Raw genomic sequence first — 25,175 nt, forward strand, 5'->3', positions numbered from 1 at the left:
CGTTAATTATATTTTGAAACCTTAGAATAATCCAGCCTTGAAAGTGCCGCCCGAGCACAGATTCACCGTTCGGCCGGAACTCCTGTTCAATCGGTGAAGAAACAACTTTCAGCCAACGCTGACAGGCTTAAACTGCGTACCTTTCGCTAAACGCTGAGCGTGAGGTAAAAAAAAAAAAAAAAAAAAATATATATATATATATATATATATATATATATATATATATATATATATATATATATATATATATATATATACAGCATTGTTCTGTCCGGGCAATCCCGTTTTTGAGGTCCGCTTTTGCCGTCTCGTCTTTTTGTCTCAATAAAGAATCGTGTCCCGTTTTCGCAGGGCAGGAGTGCATAGTTTCGAAATTGGCACCAAGCGAGTTGAAGCAAACCGAGACTATGCGTTCTCGTTACAAGTATATTTTACAATAATAACCGTAGGTACTTTGCCCGTGCACCTCGACCGGAAATGATTGCAACAAAATTCACCTTGCAATTAAAAAAAAACAAAAAACAGCAGCGTAGTTTAGGAAAGGTGCCTGCTTCATAAGCAGCGAACCCAGGTTCGATCCACAGAAAGTTCTTAGTTTTTTTTTTGTTTTTTTATTTTTCTTGTAGATTTTTCTAGAGAATTTGGCGATATTTGCATTTCTTTTTACAATCAGCCCTAAAAAAAAAAAAATACCGAGAGAGAGACGAATGTTGTCGACGAAACTTTGCTGAACTAAATGTTATGGGACTCCCTCTCCGGACACTTGGGTTAACTTGGGTTGCCGGCTGGACGGCGCGAAGCGGCGTGTACGGTGGGGCCAAGTGGGTTAATAGTCTTGTAATGAAATGAGCAGCCGCATACTGGCGCCGAGAAGCCTGGTGACCGTAGGCAGGGGATATTACGCAGAGAGTGAAATTTAGTGCCATATGGTGACGTTTTCAAATAAGAGCAGTTATTGCATTAAATCTTTTCTCCCAATCTCAATCTTTACTAACCCCCCCCCCCCCCCCCCCCCCCCCCCCCCCCCCCCCCCCCCCAAGCTGGGATGTCCTGTTTTGTACCTTGAGGAATATGGTCACCCTAGCACTGTAGCATTACTTATCTAGATCTTGGTGTAGCGAATGTCGATAACTATCTTTACACACGTCTTTTCTGATAGCGCGTACATGCACACAGTTTGCAAAAATATACCCTTCCGAATGTGAACGCCCTTATTTATCAGCACTTTGTTCGTATGCTGTGCATCGTAAAAAAGAGTGTGTAAAAAAAAAAAAGAAATAGAGCACACAGCCAGATACAAATAGTTAAATCTTTATTTTCAAATAAACGAGTCACTAGGGATTTATTATATTCAAGTGTTACATGAGTAATCTTGCCACAAATTTGCGTGCTATTTCAATTGTTATTCATAAACTAATTTATGAAAACTTTTCGCTATCATGCTATTGCGACCGGTATTTTATCGGTTTTTGCTTTAGCTTTCCTCCGTTGCAGGTGCTGTGGACAACCCTGGTGTTTCAGAAAGGTCATAGTTATCAACGCACTTGTTTCTGAAGCACATCTAAGGAAAGAAAGTTATTTTAGATGTGAGCAAAATATTTTACAAAAACAAATTATTTTCTAATTGCATAACTGTGCGGTTGTGTGTCTTCCTCTTTACCCATCGTTAGTGAGCTCGTTGCTACTGAAAGCGGAATCACCAAAATACGCAACTGAATAGCCCTTTTTTTCATTAAACTGTATTCTGGGTTTTTCGTTTTCAAGCTTTGAATCTGTATTTAAGCAAGTAAATATTACGTCAAAATGTCACTTTTTGAAGCATATTAAACACACACACACTTAAGTTTACCTTTTACTTTAAAAATATATATTTTTATATAAAATGAACAGATATACTTTTAGCATAAAAATTCCAAAAAGGGGCAATCTAAAAATTTACGAGTATTTAGTACCACTATAATTTTACTCCGGCATATTTGTCTACAACTGTGGCTCCGGCAAAATCATGTTTTTTTTTTTCTATTTTCTCTAACCCCCTTATATGTCAAGGCTGTTGTCAAAAAAAGTTAGAATAATAATGTAATGTTCTCAAGAATAAAATTTTCTCTTTTAATATAGGCAGTGACTGTACAGCTCCAAAATAGTTGCTTTATAGCTTAGACATCAATGCAACCGTCAATGCAACCGTCGCTGCGGTAGCCGCTTTGCGATTTCATTCTGTTTAGTTTCTTGCGGTTTTGACAAAGTAACGTGTCGCTGTATTGCATTCCTAAAATGTTTCGGTCCTACCTGGCACTGGAAATGACTCTGAGCGTTTTGTACGCTTGACTGGCTCGACAGTTGGTCCTCTCGGACGTGACACGCCCGATGGCAATGTAATGAGGTTTTGAACGTCATTTAGGCACGCGTCTCATTTAAGATGTTGCATATACACAACAAAGGCAAGCTGGATATCTTGCTATTATGCCGGCAGAAACAAGTGTATGTGCGTACACTATATAACACTGAGAGTTTAACACGTTTTTGTGCCTTCCCACCTCCAACACCGTCCAGCGGGTCTTTGTGGTGTTGCAAAGTCTTGATTTGCATGCGGTTCAGGCAGGTAGCCAGGAGGGAGGGGGGGTCCCAGCAAAATGGAAGATTTCGGGGGGGGGGGGGGGGGGGGCGAAATCTTTCATTTTGCTGGGACCTCCTCTCCCCCCTCCCCCTCATAAAGCATTTTGTCATGGTATCGAAAAAAGTAATATAATATTTTTTACGAAAGTAATTGGCAGCCAAATTATTAACATTTAATTAACATTTAAGTCCGAGTAACTTCCAATTGTAGTCAATCATATTTTCAAGGAAATTGGTACAAGTACTACAATTGTTACTTTGAGGGGAATCACCGAAATGTCAAAATGTCTAGAACACAGCACGTGCTCTGATCAGTGCGTAGACGGGCCAGTGGTTGTCATTAACATCAGAGGAATGAGCCGGCTATACAGAAACCGATCGCTCGTTTTAATCATAAATTTTCAATATATCTACATTTTCCTACCAAGTAGGATTTCGAGGTAAGAAAGCATGTTAGGAGCAATGTGAACGTCACTTTAATATGCAATTAGATGTTTATATACCCATGAAAACGTTCATGGTCTTTAACATAAAAAACTCATGAAACGCGTTCTGTAACGGTTAAATTAAACCTACCGTTACCGTACCGTACCGTTACCCAAACAGAAAAAGGAATAATTACGTCCTGTTCACACAGTGAGGGCGCAGGCAAGCTGGTGTAAGTTTACTATTTTGTTAAAACACCTGAGAGTGGGTGTGAAAAAACTTGAAACAACCAAAAGTAGAAGAGACACGGAAAGAAGTCAGTCTGACGACGTTTCGAACTTAGCTAATACATTTATTCGATAAATCTCTCATATATCTTTTGAAACCAAGGTCGTCACCAGCCAAAACAACAAACAAAGAAAATAAAATGGTGACGAGCTTGGCTTTAAATTGCGTATAAGAGGATTACTGAATAAACGTATTAGCTGAGCTTGAGACGTCGTCTGATTGACTTCTTTCTCTGCATCTTCTACTTTTGGATGTTTCAAGTGTTTGCAGACCCAGTCTCAATTGTTTTAACGCAATGGTAAAAATACGTTCTGTTGTCTTCTGACATAATTGACAATCAATTCACAAAAAAATATTTGGCCTAAAGCTATATACAATTTGATCAGCGTTTTACAAAACGCTGATCAAATTGCTCTTTCGGGAAGGTCTCTACGCGAGGAAACAAGTAAATGAACGTTTGATGTTTTTGTAGTTTCTTGTGTTTTTCTTGTATTTTTTATATTATTTTTTTATGTATTGCGTTCGTAGAATTGCATTTTGAACAATTGTTTTGTTGCGCTTTTTGATGGACTGTTTTCAAGAGTACACTTATCTAAAGTGTTTAATATTCTGTATTATTCAACATCGTTTTATATCTAGTATAAAGTATATATTCATCATCTTTCACTTATAGTTTTGTTTGCATGAATTTATACAGTCAAACCCGTTTATAACGAACAGAAGGAAACGCTACGATCAGTTCGATATAGCAGGTAGTTCGAATATAGCAAAAAAACATTTGCAACGAACTTCCGTGATGCGTTAATTGTATCGCGAAAGTTTCTCTTTCTTTCTCATCTCTTCACTTCCGCCTTGTAACAACGCGCTAAAAAGACTTTTTTTTTTTTTGCATGCGTGCAGAGTTTTTTTTTTTTTTTTCTTTTTTTAGCTTATTCTCTCTTTTGAATACATAACATTACAAACTATTTGTACTTTACTCAAAATATTTAAGATGGAAAGTAACTTAACTAGTATTCTAAATACTCTTTGAAAGACGTCTTTAGATAATTGCCTTAAATACTTCTATTGTGTGTCTTGTGTGAAAGAGCCTTTGAGTAATTAAATTTTTAATTATCAATTCTAAGGGGTTGGTTTCAATCACAAAATAGTTTCGCATCTTGAAAACCGCGGTGGCCGTTACTAAAATTGAATTCAAGCGCAACAATTGACCCTGTACTGCCAACAAAGAAAAACAAAACTAAATTTATAAGAGTTTATGGATGAGGGTCTCCAATCGGACCACATATCTGCGCTATTGGCCCTGCTCCTCTGGGCCAAAGCGCGCGATTAACGTGTTCCACCACGCTTTCTTCGCATGGTCCAAGAGTCGTAGCAATGACTCTTGCAACGCCATTCGAGCTGCACCATATTCTATATCGCCGGCTCGCGTCTCACTTCCTTTTTTTTCCTGCTAGGAAGCAAAACGGTAAAGGTGCGCCCTGGTGACAAGAAACAGGACGACTTGCGCTGACAATCACTCCGGTAAAAAACCAAAACTGAAAAACATGTTTAAATTTAACCTTTATTATGCTGTAAAATGTGGCACGTGCTTTATGGTTCCGTAAAGTGATTTGATCTAGTGTTTTCGATGGGGCCCACGAAATTTCTAATTTAAACAATACCTTTGGTTTTGGAATAGCATATTAAGCTTTAACTGCTCAAGCTTAACTGAGAAACGATTTGTACCGAATTTTATTAATTTCCATAAATAAACATTTTGACAATTATCAACATAACATCAACCTTTTGATCTGCGTGATGCGTGCCTTTCCCAAGAGCAATATCGACAGTGTTCCATGAAACATCCTGTACCACCCGAGGTGACCACAGCATGGACGGCGCTTACCTTTTTGTCGTCGCATGGCGTTCCATCGACAGCGATTTCTTCAAAACATTTGTGCGTCGCGTCAGAGGCAAACAGAGAGCAGCATTTGACTGAGCAGAGTGGATCCATATTAATGTCCTGGTATTCGAAAAGTACAAGTGCGCTTCAAAATCAAGCATACATTCAGCAAGTTTTCAACGTCTGTATTTCCGTACGCATCCTAGAATCTCGAATAATATAAAAAAAAGCTAAATTCCCTGGAGATTTTTTTAAAAAAAGCAGTTGTAATTGAGGAGGCGTCACTTTCAGTGGAAACTTCGCTACAATTTAAATTGTAAATCAAAGTTGTAAGTTAGTCCGCGTTTATAAAAAATTAAAATGAATTTACTTAATTCAGGTATAACATGTTTAAAAACAACAAGATAGGTCAACATAACACGTCAAGCTCTGTACGTATACAGGTGGCCGTAATCCGTACTCGGCTTGAGCTTGGTTCAGAAATCTAGCGGCCATGGTTCACACTCTTGCAACCGAGTAAGACCGAGAGAGACCAGACCGGCTTTTAAACCTGTTGCGACGTCTTAGGACCGGATGTGCTGCAGCGGAGCTGGTCCTAAGACATCGCAGAAGGCTTAAAAACCGGTCTGGTCTCTGTCGGTCTTACTCAGGCATATGTGTGAACGGCGCTTTAGACTGCTTCTAGAAGCTCTGTCTCTAGCGCTAGATTTCTATGTTTGATTACACATGTGTCTCATGAGCACGCAGCAGATCCAAAGCACGGCGAAAGATTGCAACAAGCTCGTGTAGGAGGCGGAGAATGGACCTTTTTCCAGTAAGGAGTGCCCCATGACGGTTTCGCCGCCTACTACAAATGGAGGGCAACCGGACTCGCCTTCTCCCATAGGAACAGGTTAGTGTCGCAAGAAAACAGTGCCCCCCAAAAATGGCGAAAGGGTGGTCAAGGTCAAGTGGAAAGGGTGTGCGCGTGCGCAGATGCATACTGGAAAAAGCTCCATTCCGGCGCACAAGAGTGCAAGGGAAAGAAACGTACCAAAATCTAGCGATACAATGGTGCCTAGATACCGATCCCGTTTCGAAGGTGGAGACAATCATTGAACAACACGGACGGTGGTCTCCGCCCTGAACAAGGCGCTGGCGTGGAGGCACCCTAGCGCGACCTTCATGCGAGTCTGGGTCAGTTTTAAGACACTTTTTTGCATGCAACATGCTAGAGATTGAGAGTGAAAGAAAAAAGAACAGATGTTTAGAAAGGAGAAGCAAAGCTAATTTCATACTTCTGTACTTTGAATTTATGAGTATAAAAATGGTATCAGGAATTAGAAAATTGAGCAGTCCCGTGTTAATCCACAGTACTGTCACAGCGACTGCTGTGACACGTCACGGCGAAGCCGTTGGGCATCGGTTCCGCGTTTACGTACCCTAGGGTGCGTAAACAAAAACGTTGGGAACAAAATCGTCATCTGACCATTATGTTACGAATGATTTTGTTTCTTCTTTTTTTTTTTTTTTTTTTTCGGAGCGCGTGAAAGCGCGTCTACCAGTTCGAGCTCCCGGTATTGACAGTACAACGACGGCATTTTGTTATCGGCTGTATTTTAAAACTTTTCCAGAGAGCGCATGCAGTGGTCCTGGGGTCTACCGAAACACTAATAATAAAGTAGGTTGTTAATGCTGGGGCGTAGCTCAGCCTTAACACCTCCGCTTGGCATGCAGCGGACCCAAGTTAGACTCCAGCGGGCGGCGGGCGATCTCTTTAAATGATATGACAACACCGTCGACGGACGTCCTGCTTCGCCAACAACGACAACAAATAACACATCAACAACCAGAACATCAACAACGGACGTCATTTCCAGTAATAGGAAGAGTCAATAGCAGTTATCACTCTAAAAAATGTGAAAGCCGTTTACAACTCCCTGTAACACCGAATTAGAGCGCAGCTCTTGAGGAGGAGGAGGGTGGGGTGCTGGGGGGGTGGAATGACCTGGGGGGGTCACGTGACGATGCCGATGATGTCGTCAGTGACGTCACTGATGACGTCATCAGTGACGATGACGATGCGGACTCCGATGACGTCATCAGCGATGATGACGATGCGGATGTCGGTGACGTCATCAGTGACGTCACTGATGACGTCATCCGTGATGATGACGATGCGGATGCCGGTGACGTCATCAGTGACGTCACTGATGACGTCATCAGTGATGATGACGATGCGGATGCTGGTGAGGTAATCAGTGATGATGACGATGCGGATGCCGGTGACGTCATCAGTGACGATGACGTCATCGGGGAGGTCACGTGACCTCGGGGGGGGGGGGGTCACGTGACCTCGGGGGGGGGGGGGGGGTCACGTGACCCTGGGGGTGGTCACGTGACCTCGGGGAGTGTCACGTGACGTCGGGGGGTAGGGGGTCACGTGACCTCGGGGTCACGTGACTTTGTGTGTCACGTGACCTTGGGTTGACCTTGAGGGTCACGTGACCTTGGGATGACCTTGGGGGCCGCGTGACCTTGGGGTGACCTTGGTTACGCTGACGCCGCTCATGCCGGGAACGGGCCCCTAAAGGTCCATACGCACATTCGCGTTTGAGCGCGGTGCGTTCCGTAGCGGCAAGCGGACGCGTTGCGTTACGAAGACCGCTTGCGCCAAACTTGTACGCACAGTTGCGTTGACACGCAGTCAACCGGAGTCAAGAGCCAATAAGAACGCGCTATCGTCGCTAGTGGCTCACCAATAGTAAGCGAAATCCAAGGCAACATGGCGGCGCACAGCGACAGCGTCGAAGTGTTCGATCTTGGGACAATTTCGCCGGCTTCCCCGACGTTTTGTCAAGCTTGAACCATCGCAGCCTTGGAAAATACAGTCCCCACCGCTCCCCAAAACGAAAAAGCAAGCTCTGCGACCGGCGAACCGGATACGTCTCGCCGAGTCGGCCGGGTGGGGCGAGCGAACACGTCACCCGCTCTCCTCTTTCGGCTTCTGATTGGTCGAACGCACCCGAACGCACCGCAACGCTTCGGAAAGTTGAACGAGTCTCTACTCGCTTGCGTCGCGCTACCGAGCGTTGCGGGGAGGCGCGCGTCGCTCCGCAAGCGACCGCGCCTGGCCGCAAGGACTCCGCAACGCACTCAAACGCGTTCAAACGCGAATGTGCGTATGGACCTTGAGAGCTGTGCTTTAAAACCAACATACGGATGAGACACAACACCTACGTGCCGACGAATGGGCGGTTACGTAGATGCCATTGAGTCGCTTGAACTCTTCGCTCCGCTCACCCGTCCGTGCCTCCGTGAACGTGTCGCGAAAGCGCACGCTACATAACATATGCCCTATCCTACAAGCTGATGCTGGTAAAAGCAGAGGCTCCAGCGTTGCCAACCTGGACACATGGCTTTCCAAACATTGGTGACACGTTTTCGGGTCTCGAGTAGAGGTTAATGCTATACTCGATTTATTATAGTTAATTTATAGTAACAGTTAGGGCGTGCAGTTAAAAATGAGCGGGGGCTTGCGTATAATGTACATTGGTTAGCATATTAAATTATAACCATGAGATGCTTTGTCATCGATTTACCGACTGTGTGAACACCAACTCGGTTAAAGGTATTCGTGCGAAAAACATGACTCACAAGCTTTCACAACTGTTTGTTTCGCCTAAAGATATCTAGAAATGTTCCTGATTAGAGCGTATTCCGCACTTACCCATTGATTATTGCAGGACGTTGGATCTGCAGGCTTGTTTTTCATACATTTGACCCTGCCGCCAAAGCAGCATTGAAATCGGCACTCTTTTATTTTGTCCTGTTTAAAAATTGAAATCTGATGTTACAAAATGATGCATCCAGTGCACGAGTTTACGATTCCATCATTTATTGCGTTTAAAGGAAAGATATTTCTTTTAAAATGTTCTTGAATATCTTATCGCAGCAAACAGTGGTTGAGTAATGATTTTTATTTATTTATTCAGATGTGCAGTAAATCACCTAATACACTTGCGCCGGCACACTAAGTGTTTTGTCACCTTGCGTTTACCCTTCTAATTGCTAAATACGATGTTTGAATTATTAATTTTTAGTTTTGATTTAGAACAAGAGAAGGAGTGATATAAATGCATAAATGGTCAATGCGAGAAAGACAAAATTGGCAATAAATAATTCATGAAACACGTTCATTGAGTTCACATGTTGCCTTTATCGCCTTTGAAAAACCTATCCTAATAATAAAAAAAACAACCTACCATTGAATTCTACTAATCGTAAAATGCTAGGGATTTGACGCCTGACTTATTATGATAAGAATAATCTCTGTGCCAACAAGAGCAGAATGATAAGCAATTAAAGAGAACGCTCATGGTTTTCGGCAATTTTCTCCTAATGACACGAAGCTTTCGTCAATACAAAAAAAAGTATGGCTATACTGTTGAACGGGTTTTGTGTCGTCCCTTACATAGCAAATCAAATTCTTGAAAGTACATAGCCGAGGTGGAAATCGAACCATATAAAAGCAATGAAACATTTAGCGTTTAATTTCTATATAAAAGTTTTAGAGAAACAAACAACTGACAACGAAGTCTTCTCACACACCTTTTGTCTGCGTTACCTAATATAGTTATCTATGCTTTCTTTTTCAGTACGTTATTTGTTTATTTGCTTTTAGCACCACGTGAATGTCTTCTTCGTTCAGTATTTATTCAATTAGACTAAGTACTAAAATAAAGCTAAGAAATATTAAGTTTCCTTAACAATTATTAATTTTTCTTGTGTTGTGGACATATACAGGGAGTTTGATTTTAATTCGCACACATTCTTTAAAAAAGCCGTGAAAACTGTAATAACGGGCTCCGTGCAGGTTAGTTATGAGGTCAGCGGGACGAGTATAGGGGGCTCATTCTCCCAATAACAAAGTATTTGACAAAGATTTTTTTTCTCAAATTTTTTAAGTACTGAAAATAAACACGTGGTTCCTATTAGAAACTTGCTGAGCTTCATCAAAAGCCCAAATATCAATCAATTTTGAGAAAATAAATTTTAAAGCACGGGGGAACCGAGGTAGTGCTCTAAAATAACCCCTCCTGCAGCCGGCAAAAGGCTAGCGGTGTAAAAACGCTGGCGGTAATCTTATCGCCCGCATTTTTCCACAGCAAGCCTTGTGCCTGCTGAACGAGTGGAAACTTTAATGCACTACCGCACTTCCCACGTGCTTCAAGTCCGTCTAAAATTGACTAATATAGGGGCTTTATCGAAGCTCAGCAAGTTTCACTGGAATCGAATGTTTATTTTTACTAATTAAAAGGTTATTCGGAAATATTAGTTAATAATTTGCTTTATTGTGACTGTTAGCCCTCTTTATTATGTCCCCCTGGCCATATTTAACTCACCTGCATAAACCGGGTTAGGGCACCTTTCGCGGATTGTTTTCAATAAATTGGTTCTAATTGAGATCGAACACACAGTATCGTCTTAACTACAGTATTTCAAATAATGTTTTGCGAAATGTTTCTGTTATGGTAAATCATACCTGGTTTACGGTGATGTCACAAAAACTTGGATGCTTGAGTTCGCAATATCGAGTTAAATTCATAACCACCCCCGGTAGCACTGGTGTTCCATTCTTGTTAAGTGTGTTCCTTGATTTAACCTCTCTGCAATCTTCTTTTATCGTCCTGAAGTAAAAGTGTATCACATAAAGAAAGGTGCCATAACAATCATGAGCTTTCAAAATATTTGTACTTTAATTTATACCTCGGCTTTATAAGAAACGTAATTTTTTTGTAATGAGTTGGGGGTTGATTTGCCATTAAGCGTGGACAGGCGTGCGGAGGCTATCATATAAATAATACATATTGTATTAAACGGCCAGACCTAAGCGGACGAAGAAGAAGGGCAGATCTCGAGACAGAATATTTCGGGAACCGATCTCGTCAGGGCTGGTGGTTTTAACTGGAGTATCTTAATATAATGTATTAAATATTTATGTAGACTCAAAGCGACATATTGGTGACCCGAAACAAGTAACATCGACAACCTTCCTTACCCTGGGTTTGAGGTGAGCTGCACATGCCACCGCCTTTTTTTTTTAACAATGGATGTTCAAGGCGACGCGAATTCCTCGGCCATACCCAAGGTAGAAGCCACCACGGCCCCGATTAAGATTCCAGAGTTTTGGTCCTCAAATTCTGAGCTCTGTTTCCTCACCGTCGAATCCGTCTTCTGGAAGCATCGAGTCACAGCGTCACTTACGAAGATCGACTACGTATAGTCACTGCTCTTTCGCAGTCGACGGCGGCCGCAGTCGGCGACATCTTACGGTCCCCACCAGAGAGCCAACCTTACGAGACTTTACGCACTGAACTGATACGGCATAAACAGAATCTGAACCCCGACGTCTTGAGCAGCTGCTGACAGCAGAACAGTTGGGCGACAGAAAACCCACGCAACTCCTCCGACAAATGGAGCAACTCCTTGAAGGCAAGGCAGCGACGATGGATGCGTCCATCATGCGTGAACGTCTTCCTCAGCAAGTCCGGATGGTCCTAACCACGGAAACTACGGACTCCATTCTGACGCCGGCCCTCAAAGTGGACGATATAATGAACGTCTACTCGCCTGACATTTCGTCGCTTCACCACGAAACGGCTCAGCCCAAGTCCCATCTACCTGCTCTCGACGACTACCAGCGTGAAAGTCCTGACTTGGTCGCGGCCTACGCACGTATGGAAAAGAAAATTGACGACCTCAGTCGCGAGTTTCAAAACATGCGGCGCCACTCTCGAAGAGGGACGCTACGGTCGGAGGACACTACCTCGCTCGCCTGGCACCTCTATTAACCAACGTCAGTGCTGGTACCATAGTCGTTATGGGAACGCCGCCCGATTTTGCAGACAACCATGCTCGGTATCGGGAAACGGCAGGGGGACTCACTGAAGGCGGAAGACGTCCAGGGCCCTTCGTCATCCAGTCGTCTTTTCTACGTGACCGATCGCTCAACCAAGGTTCGGTACCTAGTAGATACCGGTGCCGAGGTTAGCGTAGTACCCCCTACACCGAAAGATCGTAAATATCGCGAAGAAACGCCTCCTCTGCAAGTGGTCAACGGAGCCAGAATAAAAGCGTATGGAGAAAAGTCGTTGACCGTAGACATCGGGCTCCGGCGGACATTTCGCTGGATCTTTATCATCGCTGACGTGCGATAAGCCATCATCGGGGCGAATTTTCTAAGACGATTCGGGGTCACTGTCGACCTGCGCCAATACTAGCTCATTGATACCGAGACGCAGCTCCGTGTCCAAGTGTTGATATCAGACACCGCCACTGCGTCTTTTTCTCCCACGAGTGAAGATGGACTCCCAGTGGAAGCGCATCACGGACGAGTTCCCCTCGGTCACGCGCCATTCCACAAAATCCAGCACAGTATCACCCATCATATTATGACTACAGGCACCCCTGTCGTCGCACGTCCACGACGCCTGCCACCAGACACACTTCAGATAGCCAAATATGAATTCGAACATCTGCTTGAACTAGGCTGTGTACGCCCGTCTTCGAGTCCCTGGTCGTCAGCGCTTCACATGTTGCCAAAGAAGACAGGAGACTGGCGGCATTCGGTGATTATCGAGCACTCAACCAGTCCACGATACCTGACCGTTATCCCATACCCCATCTACAAGATTTCGGCGGGTGCAGTCACAGCGCCATTTGGGCTGTATAAATCCTTGCGGATGCCGTTCGGCCTCCGCAACGCAGCTCAAACATTGCAAAAGTTTGTAGATCAAGTCCTTTGTGGACTGTCCTTCTGCTTCGCGTATATGGACGATATCCTGGTGTTCAGCTCGACGCCTCATGAACATGCGAGTCCCCATCGACAGCTTTTACGTACCGGACGTCGCACGGCCTCGTTGCAAATGCCGCGAAGTGCGAATTCGGAGTCAAGGAACTGGATTTTCTCGGCCATCACGTAGATGCTCGCGGAATCCAACCGCTGCCTGACAAAGTGACCGTTATTTGCAACTTTCCACGGCCCACAATGGCTACAAAGCTACGAGAGTTTTGAGACTGGCCAACTTTTACCGTCGGTTTATTACCCGCTGCTCTCATATTTCCCAGCCTTTGTACGATCTGCTGCAGAACCCGAAACCAAAAATGACACCGCTACAATGGACGCACGCAGCAGACGGCGCCGCACGACCGTTACCATGCTAATGCATCCAAGAAGTGACGCTCCTACCTTCTTCATTGTCGTCGCGTCGGACAAGGCAGTTGGCGCTGTCCTGCAGCAGCTTTTTGGGGACCCCCCCCCATGGCATCCAATCGCATTCTTCTCTAAAGGCCTCTGGACTACTTAGTTTTTTGTACTTATGGACCACAAACCGCTCACGTACGTCTTGTCATCGTCCAGCGCGGCACACACACCACGAGAGGTCCGGCAAATGCTCTACATATCCGAATTTACCACCGACATTTGTTTTGTTAAAGGCTCCGATAATGCTGCAGCAGACGCTCTCTCCCTTTAAAAAAAAAAAAAAAAAAAGTGTATTTTTATACATCCTTTGTCCTATATAATACACCCCAAAACTTCAGTTCGACGTACAGCGCACTGACGTCGATCTGACGCTACTAACGTTTCCGAGAGGCTTGATAGCCGTGGGGTGCAACTTATTAAAAAAATAGTTAATGTACGTGTTACTGACTACAAAAAAAAAAAGAGGTGTTTTCTTGGCCCTACTGAAGAACCTCAGTGTTTTCTTTCTGTGGTATTAGATACGTACTTTAGTTATTTAATAAGTTATATCGCACCGTTATCAAGCCCCTGGTAAGACTTGGGGCCGTCTGTTCGACTATAGTGCGCTGTACGTCCAACTGGAGTTTTGGGGTGCATATATACGGGACAAAAGGGTGTAAGGTGAAACCCTTCTCTTTAGAGTGTAGGCGTCAACCTTTCCTCCTTCGAAGGTGCTTCGTTGGACTATACCGAATTGATAGAGTGCCAAAAAGACGATGCGGAGCTCCAACGCTTACGGACATCATCTAAGACACTTGTTTTTGAGGATGTCCCCAGGCATGGTTCTTCTGACACCGTGGGATGTGACGTGTCAACTGATCAACCCCACCCGTTCGTTCCTTTCTCGTTTTGGCATAAGGTTTTTGATGCCATCCACTCACTGGCCCACCCTGGCATACGAGCCACCCAACGACTCGTCAGCTGCCGGTTCGTGTGGCCGCGTATGAACACTGACGTGCGCGAATGGGCAAGTGCATGCATTTACTATCAACGCTCCAAGATTCAACGTCTCACGGTAACCCACTTGACCTCCTTCGACCCACCTGACGCTCCTTTTGCTCACATTCATGTCGACATTGTGGGCCCACTTCCTCCATCGCACGATTACCGATACCTCCTGACATGTGTCGACAGGTTTACGCGATGGCCGGAGGTCGCCCCTTTGAAAAATGTAACTGCACTGACGGTCGCTGAGGCGCTCGTCGACATGTGGGTGAGTCGTTGCGGGGTGCCGCAAACCATCACCACGGACCGCGGATGACCATTTGAATCTTCATTGTATAAAAACCTCTCTCACTTAATGGGCGCACAAAACTTTCAGCGGCAATTGAAAGCTGTCGTCAAAACACGGGACAAGACTGCATCATGGACAGAAACCCTGCCTTTGACAATGCTCGGCATCCGCACAGCGTTTAAAACTGACTTGAACTGCAGTGCAGCCGAGCTGGTCTATCGAACGTCTCTCCGAATACCAGTAGAATTTTTTCAACAAGCCTTCAATCCCCCAATTGACAGCGCCGAGGACTACGCTCACCGATTGCGGCTCCTAATGCAAGACCTACGCCCCGTTATTACCAAAATCCCCTGCACACGGAGTACCTTCGTCAGCCCTCATCTGGTAAAGTGTACACATGTGCTCATTCGGCACGACGGTGTCAAAGCGCCTCTCCAACCTCCTTACAATGGCCCTTTTCCGGTGGTTTGTCGTGACACCAAAACCTTCACTGTGCTAATGAAAAACAAAAGCTGTGTCCATCGACTGCGTCAAGCCCGCCTGCTTGGATTCCAACAATGGAACTTTTGCTATCCAACTCATAAAATCTCAAGTGGAAGAACCGAGAGTCATTTTACGGAAACCGCTAACAAGCCCACCCCGCTTTAACCGTCTGAAAAGAAAGACGACCGCTTGGTCGCTCCGGTTCCTCGCTAGGCGGGGATTATTCCAGTGAACGGCCAGACCGAAGCGGACGAATAAGAAGGGCAGATCTCGAGACAGAAGATTTCAGGCACCGATCTCGTCGGGGCTGGTGGTTCTAACTGGAGTATTTTAAAATGATGTATTAAACATTTATATAGCCGCAACGCTACAATATCAACTAAAACATGCCTCTCTACTCTCATTACTCCTACACACCGATTGACTTGATCACAAGATATGATACATCTTTTTTGTTACATACTCCAAAACCAATCTCAGACAGGACAAAACGTGTCGTTTGGACACTTCACAATAATTAAGGTGATATAAAACTTATAAAATATATTAAAAATGTGAGTAAAATACAACATATTCTTTCACTCGGTGTAAACAGTGTCTTGAGATATCTGTAGATATTTCTTTTGGGTCAATATGACTATTTTTATTCACTCGAGTCTACAAATTATTGTGCTTACTAAATAAAATTATTGTATTTGAATTGGGGACACTAGAATGAGGAATGTTGGACGGCAGTCACCAAGTGTATTTTATTTTCACATTATGTAATGTTAAGTGTGAGGAGTAATAAACTGCTGCGCAGCTCTGCTTTTATATTGTGGAAGAGCACAGTGAAGAATTAAACTTTACGAATGGATATGGCTCTGTGGCTTATAGACAGTTATACATACTGGTATTTTCAAATATGTGTCACTTTCCATTCATAAAATTATAGCCTAGCGGGAGTTGAATATTGCGTGTTCGGATGTAGTTGTCTAGGTTACTCGCAAAACACAAGTGGTACTCCGCTATCTAAGCAAGGTAACCTAAATTTAAACACTCCAAAACAAGTATCACGTCTTCCTCTTGTCCTTAAGATTTAGTATTGTTACAGTCAAATTAGGCTTTCGTGGTGTTTTCCATCCAATGATATTTGACTTACATTGATACCATGTGTAAATATTAGCGTTATTTGTGTTGTTTGTTTGCTGGTATTTATAATTGTAAATTAATATTTACGTTCAAATCCAGACGCACGAGTTCTCGTGGGAAAAGATAATTGCACAAATAAGGGGTATTACCTTTCAAGAACGAGGTAATTGTTGACCTTTTTTTAGAGAAGTTTTACGGAGCTAAGTATAATTAAAATATCATTCACGCAGCACAAATTGCGGCCTTTCCTAGACTAAGAAATGAATGTGTTTGTAAACAATAATGGGGCTGTCAGCTCATTATAACACAAATAAGGCTAGAAACGCACTGGATGTATACATGACACAGTAATCGGCAATCATGTTCAAGGCTGTTCATACATATCCTTTCGTTTCGTTCAATTAAAATAATGTTTCATTCACCCATTCCATCACTCTCGTAACTTTGGTTTTAAACATTAGGCACTTTTATTTACTGAGAACAACTCATTAGGAGAACTACTTCGGTTTTTATTATCACCTTTGCAACGTGAGCTGGGACATTGTCTTCATCTTCTCAGATATTGAGGGCCTCTCCATACGTCTAACATATATTGGAAGTTCAGATGTGCTTGATTGTATTCAGCAAATAGTTTTTCCGCGCTCTCACGGTTTCTTTCTTATTTTTGAGTAAACTACCCAATGTGCTACGTAAAAACACACTATCCCCCAAAATTACGAGATTACCATCCAATGAAACTGAAAAGGCTGTGTGAAACTTTAGTTGCTCTTAACACTGTGGACCTCACGTTGCCGAGGTGCCTAGCGAACGTGTCTAATAAACAATGAAAAGCGTTTCTTACTTGACAAATTCTTGAATCTCTTTAATAGAGCAGTCAGAAAAGTGGCCATTGTTGCTTCCGTGAGTAAAGGGCGCCATAATGTATCCATCATGCAGGCTGCAATCGTTGTGCTCAACCCCGTCATGAGTAGCACCAAGCCTGCAAGTATTTGAAATATTCATGCAATCTACGAGACGTAATGAGTTCTTGCTTGATAAGAAAAAGATAAAGAGAAAGAGAATTGAATTTACTAAACATTTGATGATACAACAATGATGTAGAATTTAGACGTTTAATACTTTAATCATTTAACCATTACGTTTTAGCGAATGCGTAAGCCCAGGTGTCGCAATTGTCAAAGTACATGCAGGTTTCAGTGCACACAATTCGTTGTACGAACCTATGCGATTATTCGTTCTTATCCAAACATTCAAGCTGTAGGAGATGTACTACGGCGCCGAGAGTAATGAAACCTGTTAGCACAAGAAGCGAGCACGGACGCGGTGTTTAGTAGTTAACATACTTTTTTGTACTTACGTATGCCCCAGCTCATGTGTTATAATTCGAGTTAGAGAGTAACTGTGTGGTGCATCCTCCACAAGTGCAACGCGGCTTCCCTCACTGCACAGGCCCCGACGCTCTGCATATCCTAAAAAAAATGGAGGGTATTAGGTCACACCAAATTCGGTTGCACAATTTGGCCACTCGCATCACATCTCAGATTTTGTCCTCACAATTTTTCATGATCGATTTCAAAGGCGACCCTCATTTGTCGCAGCTTGTATCTAAAGACATGTGCTTTGCCGATAACGTTTAATTAGAACTCGATAGTGCGTGTCTACGACCAACGATTCATGCAGTTTATGTTTAGTTGCTAGTTACTCATAGTTCGCGGCACTGAAGCAGTCCATGCCTCTCATTTACCCTTTTTGAATGAAACATCCGAAAGTGTGAGCTGCCTCATTTTTTGTTTTGACAGTGAACGCTGAATGGAAGAATGTTTACATGTCCACTCGTTCATCTTTTGTAAAGAACAGGCGTTTGGACGATTCCGCTTCCTTCAAATCTCTCCCGGAGGGCCGTCGTCGTCATCGGCTTTCCTCCTCCCTTATTCTATCCTCCCCCTCTCTCTCTTTGCTTTGCCCAACGCAAGAGGGCGCCGCGAAGTGAGGACGGTGGGGATTCAGCCGCCGAAGCAACACACCGTTCGGCGCTGTGAACTCGGAGCTGCGGGTGAACATTTGCAAGGTTCCCCTTGTTCCTACAACACTTTACTTGTGCAGTTGAGTCATTTCTTAGTTGGGTTTACGTCCACGAGCCCTTGATGGTCATTCACCGCTTCTTGAAGTTGCTGTGCCAGCCATCTCCTCGTCGCCACTTCTGAGATGCGAAAGAAGTGAAGACACCGATCACAGGAAGAGATTGTGCGAACTGGTGGCCGCGAGATTTATGAAGCCGCTGCTCGTGAATTTTGCCTTCATGAAGACCGACAAAAACGATGTGTACAAAGCATTTGCCACCAAGCCAGCGTCTCGCAAATATGTAAAGCTGTAGGAAAAAATGTGAACTGGATGCTTACAGATGCAGCTGGCATGAAAAATAAACCCTGTATTGTATACCTTTAACATCCATTGTCTCTTACTCGAATTGTATTGAACCCCAAGATGTTTCCTACACTTGTGTGTAGAATATACTCTAAATTGTAATATATTGCATCTTGCCGTTCCATTTGCAGAAAGCCATTAAGTATGTTCCAACTTGATAAGCCTTGTCAATTGAGGACATAGAGTGGCAATAAATGACTTGCTCCTATAAGCTGTCATCTGGCTGGATGAAACGTAAAATTGATAATTTCCGACGAGGTTAAGTGTTATTTGACAATTTCAATATTGCAGTTGGAACAAACACATGGACAAAAAATCGCTTATGCTCAGTTGTCGATTTTTGGATCCATTAGATACGGCCACACTGCTCACAGAAATACTATGCTTTGTCATTTAATGCTAAATTTCATATGGCGTCCTTCAATATTCTGTAAATGTGGTGTTTGTAATGACGTTGTGATGTCAGGTCGTGTGAAAACTGTCCACGCTGTCCAAATCTAAGCTATTCCGGCTCCGTTTGCCGCTGCGGCATCACTCGCAGCAATGCAAGCAAGATGATTAAAAGGAAGAAAAGTGCAATTGTACGCTATTAGGTTCGCTTAAAGAACTTTCGGTAAATAACACTGTCAGGTTATTAGCGTAGGCAAACCTCGACAGTAAAAACACGAAATATACCCGGCAAACACGGTTAGACCATTCAGCTGCGCCTTTCAAACGCCTCGGGAGGTATCGTGTCGTCTGCTACGAATCCTCACACGGTGGCGCCCCCAAACGGCGTTGCGGCGACGGAGCGCAACTGCTTCGACGGTCAGCCCCCATTGTATTCGGCGCAGTCTGCCAGGCACAGAGTATACAGACGGCTATGGTCTGACCCATCCGCGTATATAGGCAGACTTCCACACTGGCTTCCCTCCCACCGCCTTTCAACTCCTGCTCTTGTATGTTATCTATGATGCTTCGCGTGTGTTTAATCCCGAATGTTTTTCCAGGTTCCGGAGTGATTTTTTCTGTGCATCCTTACTGAAGTAAAGCACAATCGTCCGTGGTCACTCACAGAAACATGCGAGCGATCACGCATTGCAGTAACAACTATTTTTCAACCTTGAAAATAACTAGTAAGTATTGTCGCCTTGTGTTGCTGGCGAAGAACCGCGATGACCGTACTCTCCTTTGATTTTTTTAAGAGGCTTGTTCTTGGTGGTGCTGTTATCCTTTACTTCCGTAGATAGACTCATGAAGGCAACTAGCCAAGAGTGAGTGTGATATAAAAAAATATCATATAAACATTTTTATGTTCGTTTTTGTTTAGTAGACTATTCATATAATTTTCACACGAATATTTCGTATATTCTCCAAAGCATTGCCAGAACGCATTTTTTGCCACAATAATCTGTAAAGAAAACCGAAACTTCAATCGCGTGCAAAGGGAGTTTGCGACGTGCTATCATTATACTTAAGGCGAAGTAGGATTTTTATTCCTAATGTTATATAACACTTACAGCCTGCAAGGGCTTGAAATAGGGTCCGCAGTTCTTCAAGTTAAATCAAATTATCGTGAATAAACAATATCGCGGGAAAACACGGGTTAACATTCAGTCTGAAGTAATCCTTTCGAATCATTTAACTTCGCGTCGAAATCTGAAGATTGTATACTCACCCAAAATAGTGTTTAATATACTGCCACCATTTTTCTCCACGATGTCCAGCCTGGAAATATAAATATCTACTGAACTTACACGATTATCATCGTCGGCATCTAGCTAGCTTCTACAGCACAATGCTGTTATACTGCATTACCTGTCGCACCTTTGAATTTAGGTGAGTAGATGCTTATTTTTACTCCTCCAGAAATATTGACCCGAATTTCCAAATTTCAATTAGTGTTTTTTTTTGTAATTCAGGGGAGCCCAGGTCAGCCAGCGAAAAAAAGGTGGAGGTGTTAAGCGTGCAGCCGTAGACTAAAATTGTCTGCATAAATACCTCCAGCAATCTTGAAGTCAAAACGAGGAGGAAAATATTTAAATAAAATTCACATCACAGGTGTTCAAAAAAGGCACCACTAGCAAATACTTGCCACTCAAGTTTATTCGCAGCTTCAGAGGAAGCGATCCCATTTAACGGAAAAGACGGAAAGGAAATAATGAAGGAGCTTCCGCCTATCAAAGTGTGCAGCGGGAACTGGCTGACGCTGCTGCCGAAATGCGAATCAGAGAAAAGGGGATGCAATACATACCGTTGAAACACAGACAACAATAAACAAATGACCACGAAGAAGTTATGGGTTCTAAGTCTGTGAAGGAACGAATGTTGTGTACCCCGCACTACCTGCAACAGAACTACAGCTGATGCCAGGGCTTTCGAGAGACCGTGCACCAAGGAGAATCTCGGGCAGCAACTTTGTACATAGGCCAAGGTGAGCTATTGAGCCGGTACGCGCTCAGCGCTGCGCCATCATATTCGCAACGCTCCAAACGCGCATGAACAGTAAAAACCAACACATACATAATATGAAATGAAAGAGGATTGCATTGCTTTTCGAATGACATCAATCCCACAAAACAGTACTTAAGAGGAGGTGAGTAATGACCTGCCAAAAAGTACCTAAACTGCCACATTCAGTGGGACCGTGGCCTTAAATGTCATATAATTTGCTCTGCGGCACAGAGGATCGGGGAGGAGGGGTATTTGTGGGCACAGAAAATTCCGGCTTGGCGACGGCTCAGTTTGCTTTTAACTGTCTTTCGTCACTAAATCTCTCGTGTCAAGAGTAGCAACTGGTAGGTTCGCCTGCTATCGCTAACATCGGTTAAACATCTGCATCCATTGAAGCCAGCTAAGAAAATCGGCCTCGTGCTTCTATTCAAGAAAACGCACCTTTAACATGGCTACTGCGCGAGCACCGATACATCATCCGGTCTTTAAAGAACGCAAAGACAAAAAATATCATCAAAGCAAATAAAAAATAACTCCACGAAAGGCATGTTTTACACGAATAAAAATATTATGAGAGCTGTTCAAATGCTTCATTGTAAGTTAGTCGATGAGGCGAGCGTCTGTTTATTACTGTTCTTCTGAACACACAGAATAAAAAAAACATTGTAGCAGATTAAAAATAACACTATAAAGAGAAATTTCATACTGTATAAAAGATATGAAAGTTGTTCAAATCCTTCATCGCAAGTTAGCTACTAAGGCGAGCGCCTGTTTCTCTTGTCCTTCTGAGTGGGTGCGTCGCAGCCACTTGAGGATCACTGGTGTCCGAGGATTAACTTAAGAAAGGCTGATTTGTGTCTGAATTTCTTTGAGATCTTACAATTACTCTTGCGTCCGGGGTTTTCTGTTGCGGGATAGTGTCATCATCTGGGGGTTGCTTTGTTGACATATTGTTATCATCAAGGTTGCTATATGTCTCAGGCGTTCTGAGCAAATAACGGTTTTTCCGGTATACTTTGTTGCGTTCTGTCCGGACGTAATACGAGCGTGGCCCGGCAAAGTCAACGCCCCTTGTGTTTTCACTCCAGTAGGCGGATGACATCACCCCTCCTCAGGCCGGTCAACGATATTCCAGCCGTATCATTCTGGTGTGTTTTGCTCACAAAATACCCTGGACGCGATGAAAAATCAAGAAGTCGTTTTCGCAGCTTTCTTACAAACCTCAATGCACCAGGAGACCGTCCACCCTCCAAAGGAAAACACCGGTGACTTAATAAACCTACATTATATTCGTCCCCCGCGTCAATGTTTTTTCTTGAAAACTCGTTTTACAATTTGCACTAATTTTAAGAGAGTACACTGGACTGTGGAAAGTGGTGTCTTGATGTCACGTACTTGAAGTCATAAAGTCTTGAAAAACACTAAAACTTTAATGAAATAAGTTGGGTACCATTGTTTGTACAAACGTCTGTCGGTATACCTTGCTTTTGCAAACCAAGATGCCAACGTACGGATGACCGTTTGAGAACAGATGATTTAAAGTCATCCAACCTTTGGGTAGTTTTGAATAGGCATCATTTCACTTAGTAAGAGTGACAACCGTGAGTAAACTAGCTGAGACTGACACAATGCCATAAGTACGAAGACGCTTGTCGCATGATCAGCGGCTCGTGGGGTTGCCGATATGCGTACTTCTTACATGTCGTGCACGTTGGCACGCATAGGCATCAATGTTCCTGGCCATTTTGGGCCAAAACATAACTTGACGCCCCCTTTCTTTGTATTTGTTTACGTCTAAGTGTTCTTGATGAACAGGAGCTAACATAATTGGACGAAGTGATTGAGAAATCTCCCGTCTTGTTTCCTTGAGGAGGATTCCTCAAGGGAGCAAGGAAACGTATTTCTGTCTATTTCACAGATTACAATTAGAGACACGAGCCGTCGCTGGCTGGACTCAAGCGCCGCCGGTGCTCTTTGGTTTTCTGTTAGTATTTTTCATCGTCTCGTCCATGTCCAATTAAATCTAACTTCTTGTTCTTAAAACCACTGCCTCCGTGTTATTCCTTCGGGTCGGGCAGGCAGCAAGGCAAACCGACCGCAAACTTCACAGATCAGTAAATAAAAAGGGTAAAGGACTAAACCTCATGCTCTCCCGGACACTTCAGTTACCACAAGGGGTTCCTCGCACCCCAAAAACATCACCAATTCAAGGCTTTACGCGGACCCACAAATGTAGCAGAACTCATGGGAAATGTCTGATTAAAACATGCTCGTGAGTCGTAACCCACATCACTCTTGAATATATTTTAACTGTCTTGACTATTATGATAAACCCCAAGAACGCTACAATATGTCCTGTGTCTAGCAAATCCGAAGCCGCCGAAAGCTTCCCGTAAACAAGCAAAGAATATCATAGTGCACGTGAAAGGCCCGTACGATACTTTCTGTGCTCCCTGGGTTTATCAAAAAGATCAAGACAACTTTCTTTTTTTAACAAGATTTAGTTTTAGTGCGTTTTACACGACATGATATATGATGAAACTGCTTATCAAACAAAAAACACCGCGGTCAAGGGACTCTGTTGTAAGACATATCAGGGGATCGGTAATCGAGTCTGTTAATTGCTTTTGGAATGAGAGCCTTTTGACGTGCCCTGCAAGAATCTTGCACAGTATCTTTCAAAGTGAATGGACGCGTGTTGTCTGTGTTGCAATAAAAAAGAAAAGAAAAAGATCGATTACCGAGCGGGCTAGCGCACACCAACTCGTAGCACGTGAAGCGAAAGCTCGCGCTGCAGAACCCAGGGATCCTGGGTTCGAGCCCCACCCCTGCCCGTTTCGATCTGGATGAGCATCGTACCGGCGTGCGGTCGTGTATCACTACTGCGTGGTGCACGTTAAAAAACCCCAGGCTAGTGGTTGTACCGCTCTGGCTAAATTGGTTATCTACAGCTAAGACACCAGACGCCCACTAAGGCAGATCGACTTCCAGCTGTATAAACATAAAGACAACGATTCGATTTTTCTTTTAAAACCAGTTCTCCGTTTGCTGGTAGTATTTCGTTTGTTCTGGACCCGACCACAGAAGACGTTAAATGCTAACGGCACGATGGAAAAGCCTGTTTACATATATTATAGAAAAAAACGGAAGGTTAAATTGTTAGGAATAAGTGAATAATATTCTCAGATTTCGTTGAGCACTGAGAGGTGAGTAATAGGTTTAGATTTAAAAAAAAGTTAAGTGAAATTATGTGTGGTTTTACTGGCCGCAACAAACAGTGTAGAATAATTTGTATCAGTAAAACTGAAGTCCATTAAACAATTATTACAAAATGAGCAAATCGTATACTTATTTCGCTTTAAAATTGTTATAATTAACACGAACATGGGTAATTGATGCAAGGAGGACGATGGTGGGAACAGTTGCACTGAGCTACTTTCCATTCAGCGCGGTTATGAACGCCGAGCCAGATTCGATGAGCAAGGAAAGTGCGACAGTGTCAGGAGAATACTTCAAGTATTTGTGTGCTGGAGACAGACGCTGCAATAATAAGGGTACTGTTTTATTACAACAAAGAGTAAGTATTAACAGAGAAACTAACATTAAGGATGCAAGTTTCGGGTGCGCGCGGAGGGACCGGAGGAGAAGGTGATGACTGGCCAGTGCATATTTCCAGCATTACCCAAGTAGCACAACACGCCGGGTTGGGGATGGGGCGGTATTGGCCTGCCGGGATAGCGATACCGGCCAGTACCGGAAACGCCCCAAGGGGCGACATCGGCCGGGCCCAATGCCGGAATCCGGCCGGTACCGGGACCTTATTGGGAAACCGGGATGCCGGGAATACGGGATGTTCCCAGCGAGCTCCCGACACAGATCCCCGGCATGGAACCGGTGGTACGGTAGGAAACCATCAGTGTGCCAGCGTGATTCCGGGTCAGAGCCAGTCCAATTGCGGATTAGTCCCAGCGTAA

The 25,175-nt window shown here is 43.7% G+C and overlaps 1 protein-coding gene across 1 annotated transcript in view; it reads right to left on the reverse strand.

The window, feature by feature from the left end:
* Positions 1–1,474: 1,474 nt before the first annotated feature.
* Positions 1,475–25,175, reverse strand: part of LOC115319833 (venom metalloproteinase antarease-like TtrivMP_A) — a 60,990-nt gene continuing 37,289 nt past the window's right edge. The window contains exons 8-14 of the mRNA XM_040209776.1: positions 20,426–20,475; positions 17,702–17,813; positions 17,186–17,323; positions 10,737–10,881; positions 8,922–9,020; positions 5,216–5,332; positions 1,475–1,561 (exon numbers count right to left, since the gene is read on the reverse strand). Coding sequence (XP_040065710.1) covers positions 1,475–1,561; positions 5,216–5,332; positions 8,922–9,020; positions 10,737–10,881; positions 17,186–17,323; positions 17,702–17,813; positions 20,426–20,475 — 748 coding nt within the window. The remainder of the gene's footprint in view (positions 1,562–5,215; positions 5,333–8,921; positions 9,021–10,736; positions 10,882–17,185; positions 17,324–17,701; positions 17,814–20,425; positions 20,476–25,175) is intronic.

The sequence above is a fragment of the Ixodes scapularis genome, unplaced genomic scaffold (assembly GCF_016920785.2).
Source record: "Ixodes scapularis isolate PalLabHiFi unplaced genomic scaffold, ASM1692078v2 PGA_scaffold4__175_contigs__length_147842914, whole genome shotgun sequence".
NCBI classification, from domain to species: Eukaryota; Metazoa; Arthropoda; class Arachnida; order Ixodida; family Ixodidae; genus Ixodes; species Ixodes scapularis.